The sequence below is a fragment of the Aspergillus tanneri genome (assembly GCF_003426965.1).
Source record: "Aspergillus tanneri strain NIH1004 chromosome Unknown AapTan_3_pilon_pilon_pilon, whole genome shotgun sequence".
NCBI lineage: Eukaryota > Fungi > Ascomycota > Eurotiomycetes > Eurotiales > Aspergillaceae > Aspergillus > Aspergillus tanneri.
Window position 1 is genome coordinate 971,861 of NW_022984630.1, and position 11,413 is coordinate 983,273.

At 50.0% G+C, this 11,413-nt stretch overlaps 5 protein-coding genes across 5 annotated transcripts; 2 read left to right on the plus strand and 3 right to left on the minus strand.

Moving 5' to 3' along the window:
• Positions 1-12: 12 nt before the first annotated feature.
• On the minus strand, positions 13-4,257 carry ATNIH1004_004112 (RNA helicase; the record flags this gene model as incomplete). Its single annotated transcript, XM_033568784.1, has 3 exons — positions 13-302; positions 403-3,937; positions 4,024-4,257. The coding sequence occupies 3 exons, from the start codon at positions 4,255-4,257 to the stop codon at positions 13-15; spliced, it is 4,059 nt and encodes a 1,352-aa protein (XP_033427590.1).
• A 241-nt stretch (positions 4,258-4,498) lies between these two features.
• HNT3 (DNA 5'-adenosine monophosphate hydrolase) lies at positions 4,499-5,403 on the plus strand (the record flags this gene model as incomplete). Its single annotated transcript, XM_033568785.1, has 2 exons — positions 4,499-4,601; positions 4,664-5,403. The coding sequence occupies 2 exons, from the start codon at positions 4,499-4,501 to the stop codon at positions 5,401-5,403; spliced, it is 843 nt and encodes a 280-aa protein (XP_033427591.1).
• A 305-nt stretch (positions 5,404-5,708) lies between these two features.
• On the minus strand, positions 5,709-6,638 carry ATNIH1004_004114 (putative translocon-associated protein, alpha subunit; the record flags this gene model as incomplete). The annotated part of the gene is made up of 3 exons (XM_033568786.1): positions 5,709-6,000; positions 6,058-6,491; positions 6,570-6,638. 3 exons carry the CDS (start codon positions 6,636-6,638, stop codon positions 5,709-5,711), a joined length of 795 nt encoding a protein of 264 aa, XP_033427592.1.
• Positions 6,639-7,110: 472 nt separating this feature from the next.
• Positions 7,111-8,699, plus strand: ATNIH1004_004115 (CCCH zinc finger protein; the record flags this gene model as incomplete). Its single annotated transcript, XM_033568787.1, has 3 exons — positions 7,111-7,182; positions 7,245-7,791; positions 7,876-8,699. The coding sequence occupies 3 exons, from the start codon at positions 7,111-7,113 to the stop codon at positions 8,697-8,699; spliced, it is 1,443 nt and encodes a 480-aa protein (XP_033427593.1).
• A 441-nt stretch (positions 8,700-9,140) lies between these two features.
• ATNIH1004_004116 (telomere-binding alpha subunit central domain protein) lies at positions 9,141-11,254 on the minus strand (the record flags this gene model as incomplete). Its single annotated transcript, XM_033568788.1, has 4 exons — positions 9,141-9,453; positions 9,547-9,922; positions 9,980-10,880; positions 10,961-11,254. The coding sequence occupies 4 exons, from the start codon at positions 11,252-11,254 to the stop codon at positions 9,141-9,143; spliced, it is 1,884 nt and encodes a 627-aa protein (XP_033427594.1).
• Between the last annotated feature and the right edge of the window lie 159 nt (positions 11,255-11,413).

Below are 11,413 nucleotides of genomic sequence, written 5' to 3' on the forward strand. Positions count from 1 at the left end.
AATGGTCAAAATCTATTTATCCAATCCATTAAATTCGATCAACTTTTTCACCACGTCGATCACCTGACCGGACGTGTCATTACCAGCGGAGCCCAGGGACTCTGACGCACCAGTGACGCTGGTATTGGGATTGTCGATTTTCGACGCAATGATCTCATCGAGCATCATTCTGAGTCGGGAGATGAGGACGCCGATTCGAGCCCATCCGCGTAGTCGTAGCCAGCCGTCGACGACGAGTCCACGACCCATGGTGTCGAGGTCGATGGAACCGCAGAATAGAAGGAGGGAGAAAGCGTTGAATGCTATAATATCCATAGGTTAGCTGATTTCTTTACATATATGTTGTGTGTGTTTCTCTCCTTTTCTGTGTGGTAAAGAGATACTGGAAGAGGGAGAACTCACGGGTCAAGTCACGGATAAACACCTTACTGGTGGCCATCTTGGTGAAATAGCTGAGATACGCGGCAGCTCCGGAGTACCCTTGAGCAGAGAAGAGGAGAGAACTAGGATGGATAAAGATGCGACCATTCTCCTGGTTGAAGTATTTGATTGTTCGGGCGTCCGGGTCGATCTCCACGGTTCCAGTAACGGAGCTGGCGAATTTCTTGTCGGGGAAGCAGATCTGAGCGATCTGTGGTTGGAAGGCGCCGGCGACGAGGGCGCGCAGGAGAGCTCGGTTGCCTGAGTTGCGGTTCCAGCGAGGATCGGTGGTAGAATGAACGTCTGAGTAGTCCACTGGGAGGAGGCCGGCGTCTTTTAGGGAGGTGAGGAATTGGGCCTTGTTGGATAAGATGTCGCGCAGGGTTTGGTGCGAGAGAAAATTGCTGCTACACCAAGATTGTGTCTGCCAGTAGCCTTGGGATTTGGCTCGTTCGGACCATTGCTGATAGGCGGACAAGTCAGTGAGAAGGTCCCCGTCTCCCTTGGAGAAGGAGGATCGTGCGAAATCGGCTTCCTCGCGGCGGTCTCGCGGGGAGATGAAAGGGCTCTTGACGGTGAGAATGGCGGAGATGGTGACGCAGGAGTCGATGCAGCTGAAGATGGATCCGTAGACCATCAGCTTCGCGCACCGGAGATCGGCGGGGATCATGGAGAGATATCGTCCCAGAGCTGTCATCCTGTCGTGGTCCAGGGCACCCACTCTGTGCAGGAAGCTCAGGGCACCTTCGACGGCGACACTTTCCGGTGGCGTGATAGTGTTTGCCAGGAAGGCGGCGACGTCGTCGACTCCCTGCATGGATTTGACTGAGAGACACAGTTGCTCCAAAGGTACGCGGCGAATCTCGGGGTCTGGACGGGGTGCCATGCTTGCTTCTGCCTTGCGCGTGTAAAGTTTGTAGCACAATCCAGCCCGGACTCGACCGGCACGTCCTCGGCGTTGTTTGCAGGCGGCTTGGGATGCCCACACTTCTTGCAGCCGAACCATGTTGTCCTTAGGATCGTAGCTCGTTTCCTTGACGCGGCCGGTGTCGATCACGGCAACGACATCCTCGATTGTGATGGAAGTCTCGGCAACATTGGTTGCTGCAATCACCTTCCGCTTCCCCCTTGGAGGACTCAGGAAGATGCGTCGTTGCTCGTTAGGCAGGAGAGATGCATGCAACGGCAACGGATGGACATTGGGGATATTCTTCACGGCATTCAGGCATCGGTCAATCTCCATCGTGCCGGGCAAGAAGATCAATATACCCCCCGGCTGATCCTGAAGTTGAGAGTCGATGTACCGGACAGTAGACGCAATTAGCTCGTAGTTGATTCCCATCCCGACACTACGAAGCATCTTGCCAAACGACTCTTCAGTTTGTGTCGTAGAGACAATATCTTCGTCTAAATCCCGTTCCGACAACTCTGGGGAAAATCCAATGTCGCGAACGATATCATCCAGGTAATAGTCGCTCACCGGAAAGGTCCGTCCGGGGATGTTAACCAGTCCAACACAGTCACGGCCGCCAAAATAGTTGATGAATATGTCGGCATCGAGGGTGGCACTCATCAAAATCACCTTGATATCCTTGCGATGAAGGCAAATGTCTCTCAAGAGAGCCAGCAAGAAGTCAGTATCGAGACTGCGCTCGTGAACCTCATCCACAACAACGTGGGTGACGTCGGCCAGAGAGGCTGCGACATTACCATCCGCACCGCTGCTTGATTGTATACGACGGAGTAAGACACCGGTTGTAACAAAAGTAACCTTGGTCACACCCTGTTTGACCTTGGAGTCACCTCGGATCACGTATCCAACTTCCTCACCGATGGAAGCGCACCGCTCGTCACTGACTCGATCTGCAAGACTTAAAGCAGAGATCCTTCGGGGCTGCGTGCAAATGATATTCGCGATAGCGCCCAAGTCGCGCTTGATCATATCATCCAGCATGAACTGGACTGACTGTGTACTTTTACCACTGCCTGTCTCACCGGAGATAATAGTAACTTGATGCGAGTTGACAGCACGTATGATAGCCTCCTGGGTATTCCAGGCTGGAAGCGATTCTCGCTTCCGTGTCATTTCCTGCTGGGCTTTAGTCGACTGTCTAGCCTCCCATGCCTCGCGAATAGAAAGGCTCTGAGGGGAGCCTGACTGCCATGTAATAGTCTTTGTCTTCTTGTGCGACTGGCGTGTAGGTAGTTCTACAGCAGTTGCTGTTGCAGACGGCGCTGCTGTGACCGTAGAGATGTCGCGTAGCCTGCCTGGATTTTCAATGATCGCTGGTAGATGGACTTCAAGCCAGTCTAGTATATTATATATCATCAGCTCGCCCGAGAAATTTTTCTCTGAGTATTGCACTGTCTGACGAATAACACTCAGGCGTATGTAGGCAGGAATATCGTTGGCCTGGATTGAAACGACTGGCACTGACGATGGGTAATGGCCAGAAGGCTTTTGAAAGCGAAACGATATATTTTCCATGGGAGATTCACCCTTGATCTCGCAAACCTTGGACGATATCCGACGGTATCGCTCCCCGAAGATGGCCTCCAAGGTCTCTTGTTCCTCGGTCCAGAAATCCTCATCCTCTGGTGATGAGAAGTCAGCAGGGGCCGTTTCGCCGTGCACCAAAGTTCGCTGCAGGAACTCCGCAGCTGCCAGCTCATCGCCTTGCTTGCTGTCTAGCGTGCGCGAGCAAAGATCAGTAGGATAGCCGACAGAGGCAAGTCGTTTTATCTTCGCTTCCCTTGCAAGGTCATCGGTCGCTAAACTCACGCCTGCCATATACTTCTCCGGCAGACACCAGGGAGGCAGGTCATCTTCCGGAACGTATATAAGAAGCCATTCAAGAACTTCTTCCCGGTCTTTGCATGTGGCCGCAGCCTCTTCTACGTGGCTGCGCCGGAACCCCAAGCGGGCGAACTCTTCGATAATAGCTCGACGCTCACCTTCCGCGATTTGCACATTGTAGGGATTCCAAATGGCGTGCTGGCGGAGTAATCCCTCGATCTCGCGGCGGACTTTACTTCCCAAGTCGACTTTCGGGGCTTGCGACCATAGCCTCTTGCCTTTATTATTATCACTCGAGCGTAACCCTAAATCTACCAAGTTGTTATTCGTCGCTTTTGCCTGGTTCTTTTCTTTCTCTTTTCGTTTCTTCTCCAAGTCGGCGGCTGCACTCTCTCGTTCCTGTTTGGCCAAGAAGGGATCGGCCTCATACATCCATCCTTTGCCCTCTTTGGTATCTGCAGTCTTTATGGCGGCGAAGTCTTCTTTCCAAAGTTTCTTGTAGGTGGGCGGGAGCATCATATGAAGATTCTTCATATTGCACACGCGGAATAAGGCATACACTGCAGCGAAATGGCGGGCCTCCAACGCGGTAGCCTGTACGGCCAGATGCTTGTGAGATGGAGGCGGTCGCATGGGAGGGAGTGTAGTCGTTTCTCGGGTTTTGGGGTCAACTCGCTTCAATATGACAGATGACATGTATCCTTCTGGAGTTTTGGCCTGCTCGATCGACGTTCTGTCAGTCCAATCTGTTGGCACCAGGGAACGGAGGGAAACTGCGCCGGTCAAGGTGTTGGCACGTCACTCACCATCGTATACTCCGGCTTCTCCCATTTCTGCTTTTGACAGTGTTCGGAGAGCATATTGACTGGCAACTTGCCCGTCCATGATGCACCGCCAATGACCTGCTTCACAGACGGTTTCTTCTGCTCCTCCGTTGGAGGCACTTTCGCTGTTTCTGCGGATCGCTCAGCAGCCGCTTTGGCTTGCTTGGTCCCCGGTTTGGGGCCTCCACGGGCGTCAGCCTTCTTCTTGGGGCCCATTTTTTCAAATCACGGTTATACTTGCTAGACCAGACGCCCGTGGAGTCAGGATCTTGTCAGAGGCATAGGCAGCGTTGCTGGTCGGGGAGAAGTTGGCTGCCCCGCACTAGACCGCATTTTTGCAATTGTCTTCACTAGCAGGACTGCGGGGAACGGATCGGTAAGGCAGACGGCAGACAGCTCCTTTTCTCTGCATGTTTTACAGACTCAACCATGAGTAACCACCAGCGAGATCTTCATGATGTCGACTCCCGAAAAGGAATTATTCAGTGTGGAAGTGGATAACGACACGGACTCATCGCAGCCGCAGCCGCAAGGAGAAAAATCGGCAAAACGAGACGCATGTATGCAACCCCTCTTCTGTCACGCGATGATCCAGGCTTCATTAACAGGCGATGTAATTCAGTTGCGGAACTTCTTGCTCCTAAACCCAAGCACTCTAAGCATGCCAACCACCGTGATTCACGAGCCAAGAGAGCGGTAGGTGGCCCGCGAGATGCTCTGGGCGCCTACATCGCAAGACCAGAGTCCTATCCCGCCAACATCGTGGTCTACTACAACGATGATTTCGTCATCCTTCATGACCTCTTCCCCAAAGCGACTCTGCATTTACTCCTACTTCCTCGAGACCCGCAAAAGACCCGCCTCCACCCAATCGACGCATTCGACGACCTCGAGTTTCTTAACAAAGTGAAAGAAGAAGCGAAAAGGCTTCGCTCCCTAGCTGCAGGAGAGATGAGGCGTATACACGGGAAATATTCGGCTCAGGACAAGGAACGGCGGGATGCGCTGAATATGGAACCTCCATTGGATGAGCTGCCACCGGGAAGAGACTGGGGGCAGGATATAATGTGTGGGATTCATGCGCACCCATCCATGAACCATCTGCATATCCATGTGATCTCTGTGGATCGTTATAGCGATCGCCTGAAGCATAGGAAACACTACAATAGCTTCTCCACGCCGTTCTTCATCGACCTTGAAGACTTCCCGCTGGCGCAGGACGATGTTCGAAGAAACCCCGATAAACAGGGCTATCTGCGGAACAATTTTATATGTTGGCGATGTGGGGAGGATTTTGGAAACAAATTCGCAGAGCTAAAGTTGCATCTCGAAAAAGAATTCCTCGAGTGGAGACAGTTGTGAATGGGATGGCTGTGCTCTAACCCGGGCTAACTTCATCGGAGCCTAGGGATTAAGTGATTCTATATATTCTTAAGTTCGACTTTCTAAGAGCTACAATGACCAAGTTCAACTTGTCATAAGTATACATGTTCCAACCACGGATAGCAGATAACTCTCGGCGGATCACATTCTCAGTAATATCGTTGCCCAAAGTTGCCAAGCACACATGAGACTTGTTGACAGTAGCTTGTAAATTTCCAAAACCAACAAATGCTACCAACCCCTTGACTACTAATCCTATATAGACTATTCACCACGGTGCCTATTTAGGCACGGCTCTTAGTCCGGGTGCTACCCTTCACCTTCCGAGCCTCCGGGCGATTAATATGGTGAGCGGGAATCCATTCCGCATTGTAAGTAGTCGCGGAGGAGACGGCCGGCCTGCTGGATCCTTCGACCGAAGTGTCGGCCTTCTTCGATGAACCGGGGGTCTTCTTGGAGAACTCGACAGCCTTTCCAGGCTTGCGCTTCTGGGGGAAGTAAGGCGCAACCCAAACGGTGTAGAAGAAGTAAACCACGCCAACAAAACAAGCCAGGAGGAAGAAGTAAAGGAAGATACTGCAAAAAACCTGTTAGTCAATGACCCCAGGGGAGGCACAGGTAGGGAGCTTTTACATCTGGGGGTCGAAGATACTAGTTTCCGGCTCTACGATGCTGACAGTTCCGTTGTAGGTAGAGACGGTGAAATATCTTCCCTCAGTATCGGAGATAATGGACGCAATGGCGAGTCTCAGATCCTGAGGGTGCATTTCCGTGGCGAAGCTGTAGCTCACGGTCTCCTTCTGACCCGCCGGGATCTCCACAGCGTACGAGGTTGTGGACAGGTTCCGAACCACTTGGCTGGATTCGTTATCCAGGGTTGACAGAGTACCGCCAATGAAGTTCACATTCACTGGAGCAGGTTCATCGTTGGTGAAGGTGATCAGCGCCTCGGTAGGAAGACCGTTGACGATCTTCACGCCAAAGATCTCAGACGCTGGGAAAGAGGCCTGGGCGGTTACTGCCAACTGTGGTGTCTCCACAGTCTCTTCTGCCTTTCCAGTAGTGTCCTAATCGTTTGAAAAAGAAACAAATCATGAGCAACTCAATTGGCTTTGAGTAAGACCACATAAGGATAGGGAACATACTGCCGCGAGACCACCACCAATCAAGGCCTGAACAAATAGAGCCAAAGACAGGAGACCAAAACGAGCCATTGCGATACAACCGGAGCAGACAATCAGTCTGGAAGAAGGGCAAAGAGAGAGAGAGAGAGAGAGAGAAAGAAAAAAACAAAGGAAGGGAAAGAATAGGAGGAGGACAAATGTGATGGGGAAGCGACGGAATTGATTTTCTCCACGTAGGCGTTTAACGATTTAGACGACCTCTCTCCACGCGGGCGCTGACTCAGCGCGCCGGGACAGCTGACTGGGTGCCTCTTGCCGCTGGACAACGAAGGGTGGATGGATATTAAAAGAACATTGGACATCATGTACATACATCATACTAATGTAGATCACCTTATAACAAGTGAATGGAGCGCTCGCGCGTAAATTCACCCCATCTCTTCAATTTTCTTCTATAATTCCACGTCCTCTCTCCCAGTTTCTGTTTCTTTTCTATTCTGTCTGCTTCTAGGTACCTATTCCATCAATCTAGTTAGTTATTACCTGATAATAGCTAGCCATCATGACTCGGGGCTATTTCGATCAGTATAGCCAACTGTCGTCCATAGACCAGAGAAAAAATGTACTTATTGAGGTAATTGCCCGCTTTTGTGTTATAAACTGGATCACCTACATTAACCTCCATCCCCGGACTAGGAGCTTCTCCAACGTGTATCCGAGCTGGAAGAAGCGTATCAGCGAGAGAAGCTTGACCATGATCGCGAGACTCGCTTTAATCGTGATATCCAGATTCATGAAATGGAGTTGATGGACCAGATAACCAGAATGAAAAACGTTATGGTGGGCCTTTCTTACTACCTCTGTCCCACCCAGGCGACTGACTTTCGGTTGGCTTTGCAGGATCGCGAACCTTTTATCGTGGCACTCTTAGACGGAGCTGGGATGATATTCAAGGACGAGTTTCTACAACAAGGAGAACAAGGTGGACTGAATGCGGCAGCGAAGCTTCATTCTGCCTTGTATGACTATGTCGCGGGTAACTTTCCAGGCATCAAATCACCCAAGATAATAACAAAAATCCTGGTCAACGTGAAGGGATTAGGTGAGCTCTGTGTTCGTGGTGGTGTTACCACCGAGCTTTCTTTGATCGAAGATTTTGTCCGAGGCTTCAATACTAGCTTTCCACTCTTTGAGATGCTGGACATCGGAACTGGAAAGGGAAGCGCTCATGATAAGATTGCAGGTATGTACACTACATATGCCCTGCGGATCCACCCCCCTTGGGAAACCCCCCTAGAGGCTAACTTGTTGTTTCTCTTCTCTCTAGAGGCGTTTAAATTGAATCTGTACAACTGTCACTGCCACCAGATATTCCTAGGGTGTTCGCAAGATAGCGCCTACGCCCGGATGCTAGAAGATATCCTGCGTGATACGGATCTTAGAGGACGGGTGTCCCTGATCGAAGGGCTTCCATTTGAAACGGGCCTGGACTCAATCAAAGCGTCGTACAGAGTAACTAGATTCTCCGATCTATTCAGAAATACAAATATAACCGTGTGGGCCCCTTGGAAAGCTGCAGTGGCTAGCAAACCGCGCTCTCTCCTCACGTCATCACCAGTACCCCAAAGTGTTTCTCTTTCGCGGACTTCAACCAATACCTCGTCCACAAGCGATAGTGTACCATTCTCGGCTACGTGTACTTCCGCCGCTTCCTCGACTTCTGGAGAATTCCAGATTGTACGTACCAGATCATCTCCTAAAACCCCGACTCCTAAAATCGTGGAACGGAATAAATACGGCCAACGCGTAGATCGAATTGATTTTAGGGACCTCCCACGCGAGGAAGTGACCCGCTTGAAGAAGCTGAAGCTTTGCAACTACCACTTTCTACAGGGCGAATGCCCAAATGGCTCCTGCAGCCATGACCATTCGCGCAAACTAACCAAGAGTGAGCTTCATATCCTGAAAGCCATTGCTCGCATGACCCCCTGTCGTTATGGACTGGACTGTGATGATCCAGAATGTATCTATGGACATCGCTGTCCACAGAGCGAACCCGGTAGAACGGGTTGTTACTGGGGGTCAAATTGTCGATTCAGCCGCGCGGCGCACGGTGTTGATATCAATATCGTCAAGGTTACCAAAGTCTAGGTGAACTTGGTTTTGCTTCTAAACTATTGTAATGATCCCAGTTCTTCGTCTCCTTCTCATATCTCAGGGTACGCGAGGCTTCTCTAATTTGCTCTCTTTCCCTGTTCTTGGCATTTTCAATTTCGCATTCCCTTTACAGCCATCAGATCATCTGTGAGGATGCACTTCGTATACCTCTACTCTACGTCCCTCATAGCGTTTAGACTCTCGTTCCGTACTCATCGATTTTGAGTTAATTCATACACTTATCCTGATATTTTAGTGGCACGGACACCATGCAATGTAAACCCTAGTAATAAACAGGGCCTTTATTCAACTAGCGGTAGTACCAAATAGTACAAGTTGATCAACAAAAATGAAAAAAAGGGAGCCCAATTTAATCACAAACATTAAGGGGTATAGTCCTGAGAAAAAGTAAAAGTAAATATAGAAGCAATGTGGTCACTGTTGTATACTCGTGTAAAACATCGCGAACCGTCTATCCCAGCCAAAACAGCCATCGTGGCTACAAGAAGACGATTCGTCATCATCACTCGACATATTGTCGGGGTCCGTCTTCGTGTTCGCACGGTGAGAACAAATAACTCCATACTCCTTTATGCAGCAGGTGAAAGGCCGCGACGAGAGAGTACTAGGATTATGTGGGACCAGAGTAGTCTGTTCGGCAGACTTTCGCTTCTCCTCTTCCAGGTTGCCCCATAGGAGAAAGAGCTTTTCTCTGAGTTGTGCTAATCGTACTGAATTTTTGCGCAGGCTTATAAGGATAAATTGGGCATATTAGCATTCCATACACTTTCTTGCTTTCATCTGGGCTCACAGCGACGCTGATTAAGGGTCTACTACTCACTCGGTTGCGTCCATGTGCAGCAGATATTCTGCATCGTGACTAGAAACAAAAAGTTTCATTTGCTCTTTCGGCTGTCCAGGAGCGGGTGGGGGAGAGCTTTCGACAAGAAGGCAAAATCGCCACTCCCATCCGGTGAAGCCCTCGTCGAAGTCTTCGTAATTGTTCGAAACTCGGCGCTTGGTGTCCTCTTGGTTTGGAACAGCGAAGTCTTCAAGACTTGGAGGGAAATAATCAACGACACGGACAGTGGATCGGTAGCAAAGATTTTGAAATGGAAAGCGGTATTCAATGTTGTACGGAGCGATATTGTTATGAGATTTGTTGGTAATGATGTCCTCGATGGATCGGTTACTGCAGCCAGGATTGCCAGCTACGACTATTTCTATAGGTTAATGAATGTCCCATTCAATGTAGTGTAAGGAATAGATCTTACTGGTTTTATTGGTAGCGTATCGTTTTTTGATGGCGAGCGACGTTTGGCTCTCCTCTTGTTTTGCTTCTGGTTTCTGCTTCTGTTTCTTATTGGACTTTTTGGGAGCTTTCGTAGCCTCGTTTCCTGCTTGGCTCTTTCTCTTCGAGCGTTTCTTCTTGTTCCAGTATTCTTCCTTCCGACGCAAGAGCTCCTTAGCTCGATCATCTTTTTCAACATTCACTATGCGAACCTTGAATGTACGGTTATTATAATTGCCGCCGTGAATGACAGCCTCCATATTGTCTCTCAAATTACTTCTTTTGATGTGAACATTCATCAGCTGGACAATATCCCCTTCTTTGACATTTTGATGGACAAAGGTTGCATGCGGTTCCCAGGTTGTTACTGAGAGGGACATTTGGCCGGACGGCCCAGTCCACCGTCTTTTGCTGAAACGTTCAAAGCTGTAGGAATCCAATCCACAGTCTTTTTCATCATCGTACGTATGATCAGGTAGATTTTTGTTGGTTGTGTAATCAGTAACGTACATGAGCGCTTTATCACCGCCATGAGGATAAAGCTTGACAACTTCTCCTACAAGGTTCACGTATGTTTCATACTGGGCATCCTGGATAAGCGTGAATTTGTTCCATGTATGTTTGGTCTTTGAAGCCGATGGCCCGGCCGAGTAGGACTGCGGAGGCAACGTCTCGGAGGAAGAGATCCGGAACCTCTTGATGTTAAAACTAAGCTCTAACAGAGACAACGAAAGTCTTTTCTCAATCGCTGATGGCTCAAAAGGCGTCGGGCCACACATTGGCGCGGCACTAGAATTTGGATCGGAGTCACGACGGAATACAGCCCATGGGATATCATCGGCCTGAGCAGCCACTCCCAATGGCTTTCCGTTAAATTTCTTTACCTGCGATAGACGTCAGTTCGGGCAAGATGCGGACAACTGAGCTCTTGGTCACCAACCCAGAGATTCCTCAGGAGAATTACATCGCCTTCCCGTACAGGGGGTAGCTGACTTTCATTATCTCTAAAATATTTAACCTTCAGTCCATCCCATGTGTGACCATTGTTCAGGTTTGAGTCTTTAAGGGTGAACGTGGTACAACTAGATGTGCCTTTGGATCTCCAGGGCCCCTGGAAGACATCAACCACCACCCCAATTACAGATACAACTCCCTGCGTGGAGAGAGCCGTAGAGATGTCAACCAATTTCGAGGAGCCCAGTCCATTCGCCATGATCCGAAGTTCAGTCTCAGAGCGGAGATTTGGTGCGCGTACCATGTATGCATTTACCTGGATGGATACACCGACGCGTGTTGGCGGCAAAGTCGCTTAGGCGGGTACGGCGCTTGGCGGGGGGTTGCTGAAAACAGAGAATGGGCGGGATCCCGTGACTGGGCAATCCCACCTCCGACATCAACACTTTTTTCCCCTCCTTCC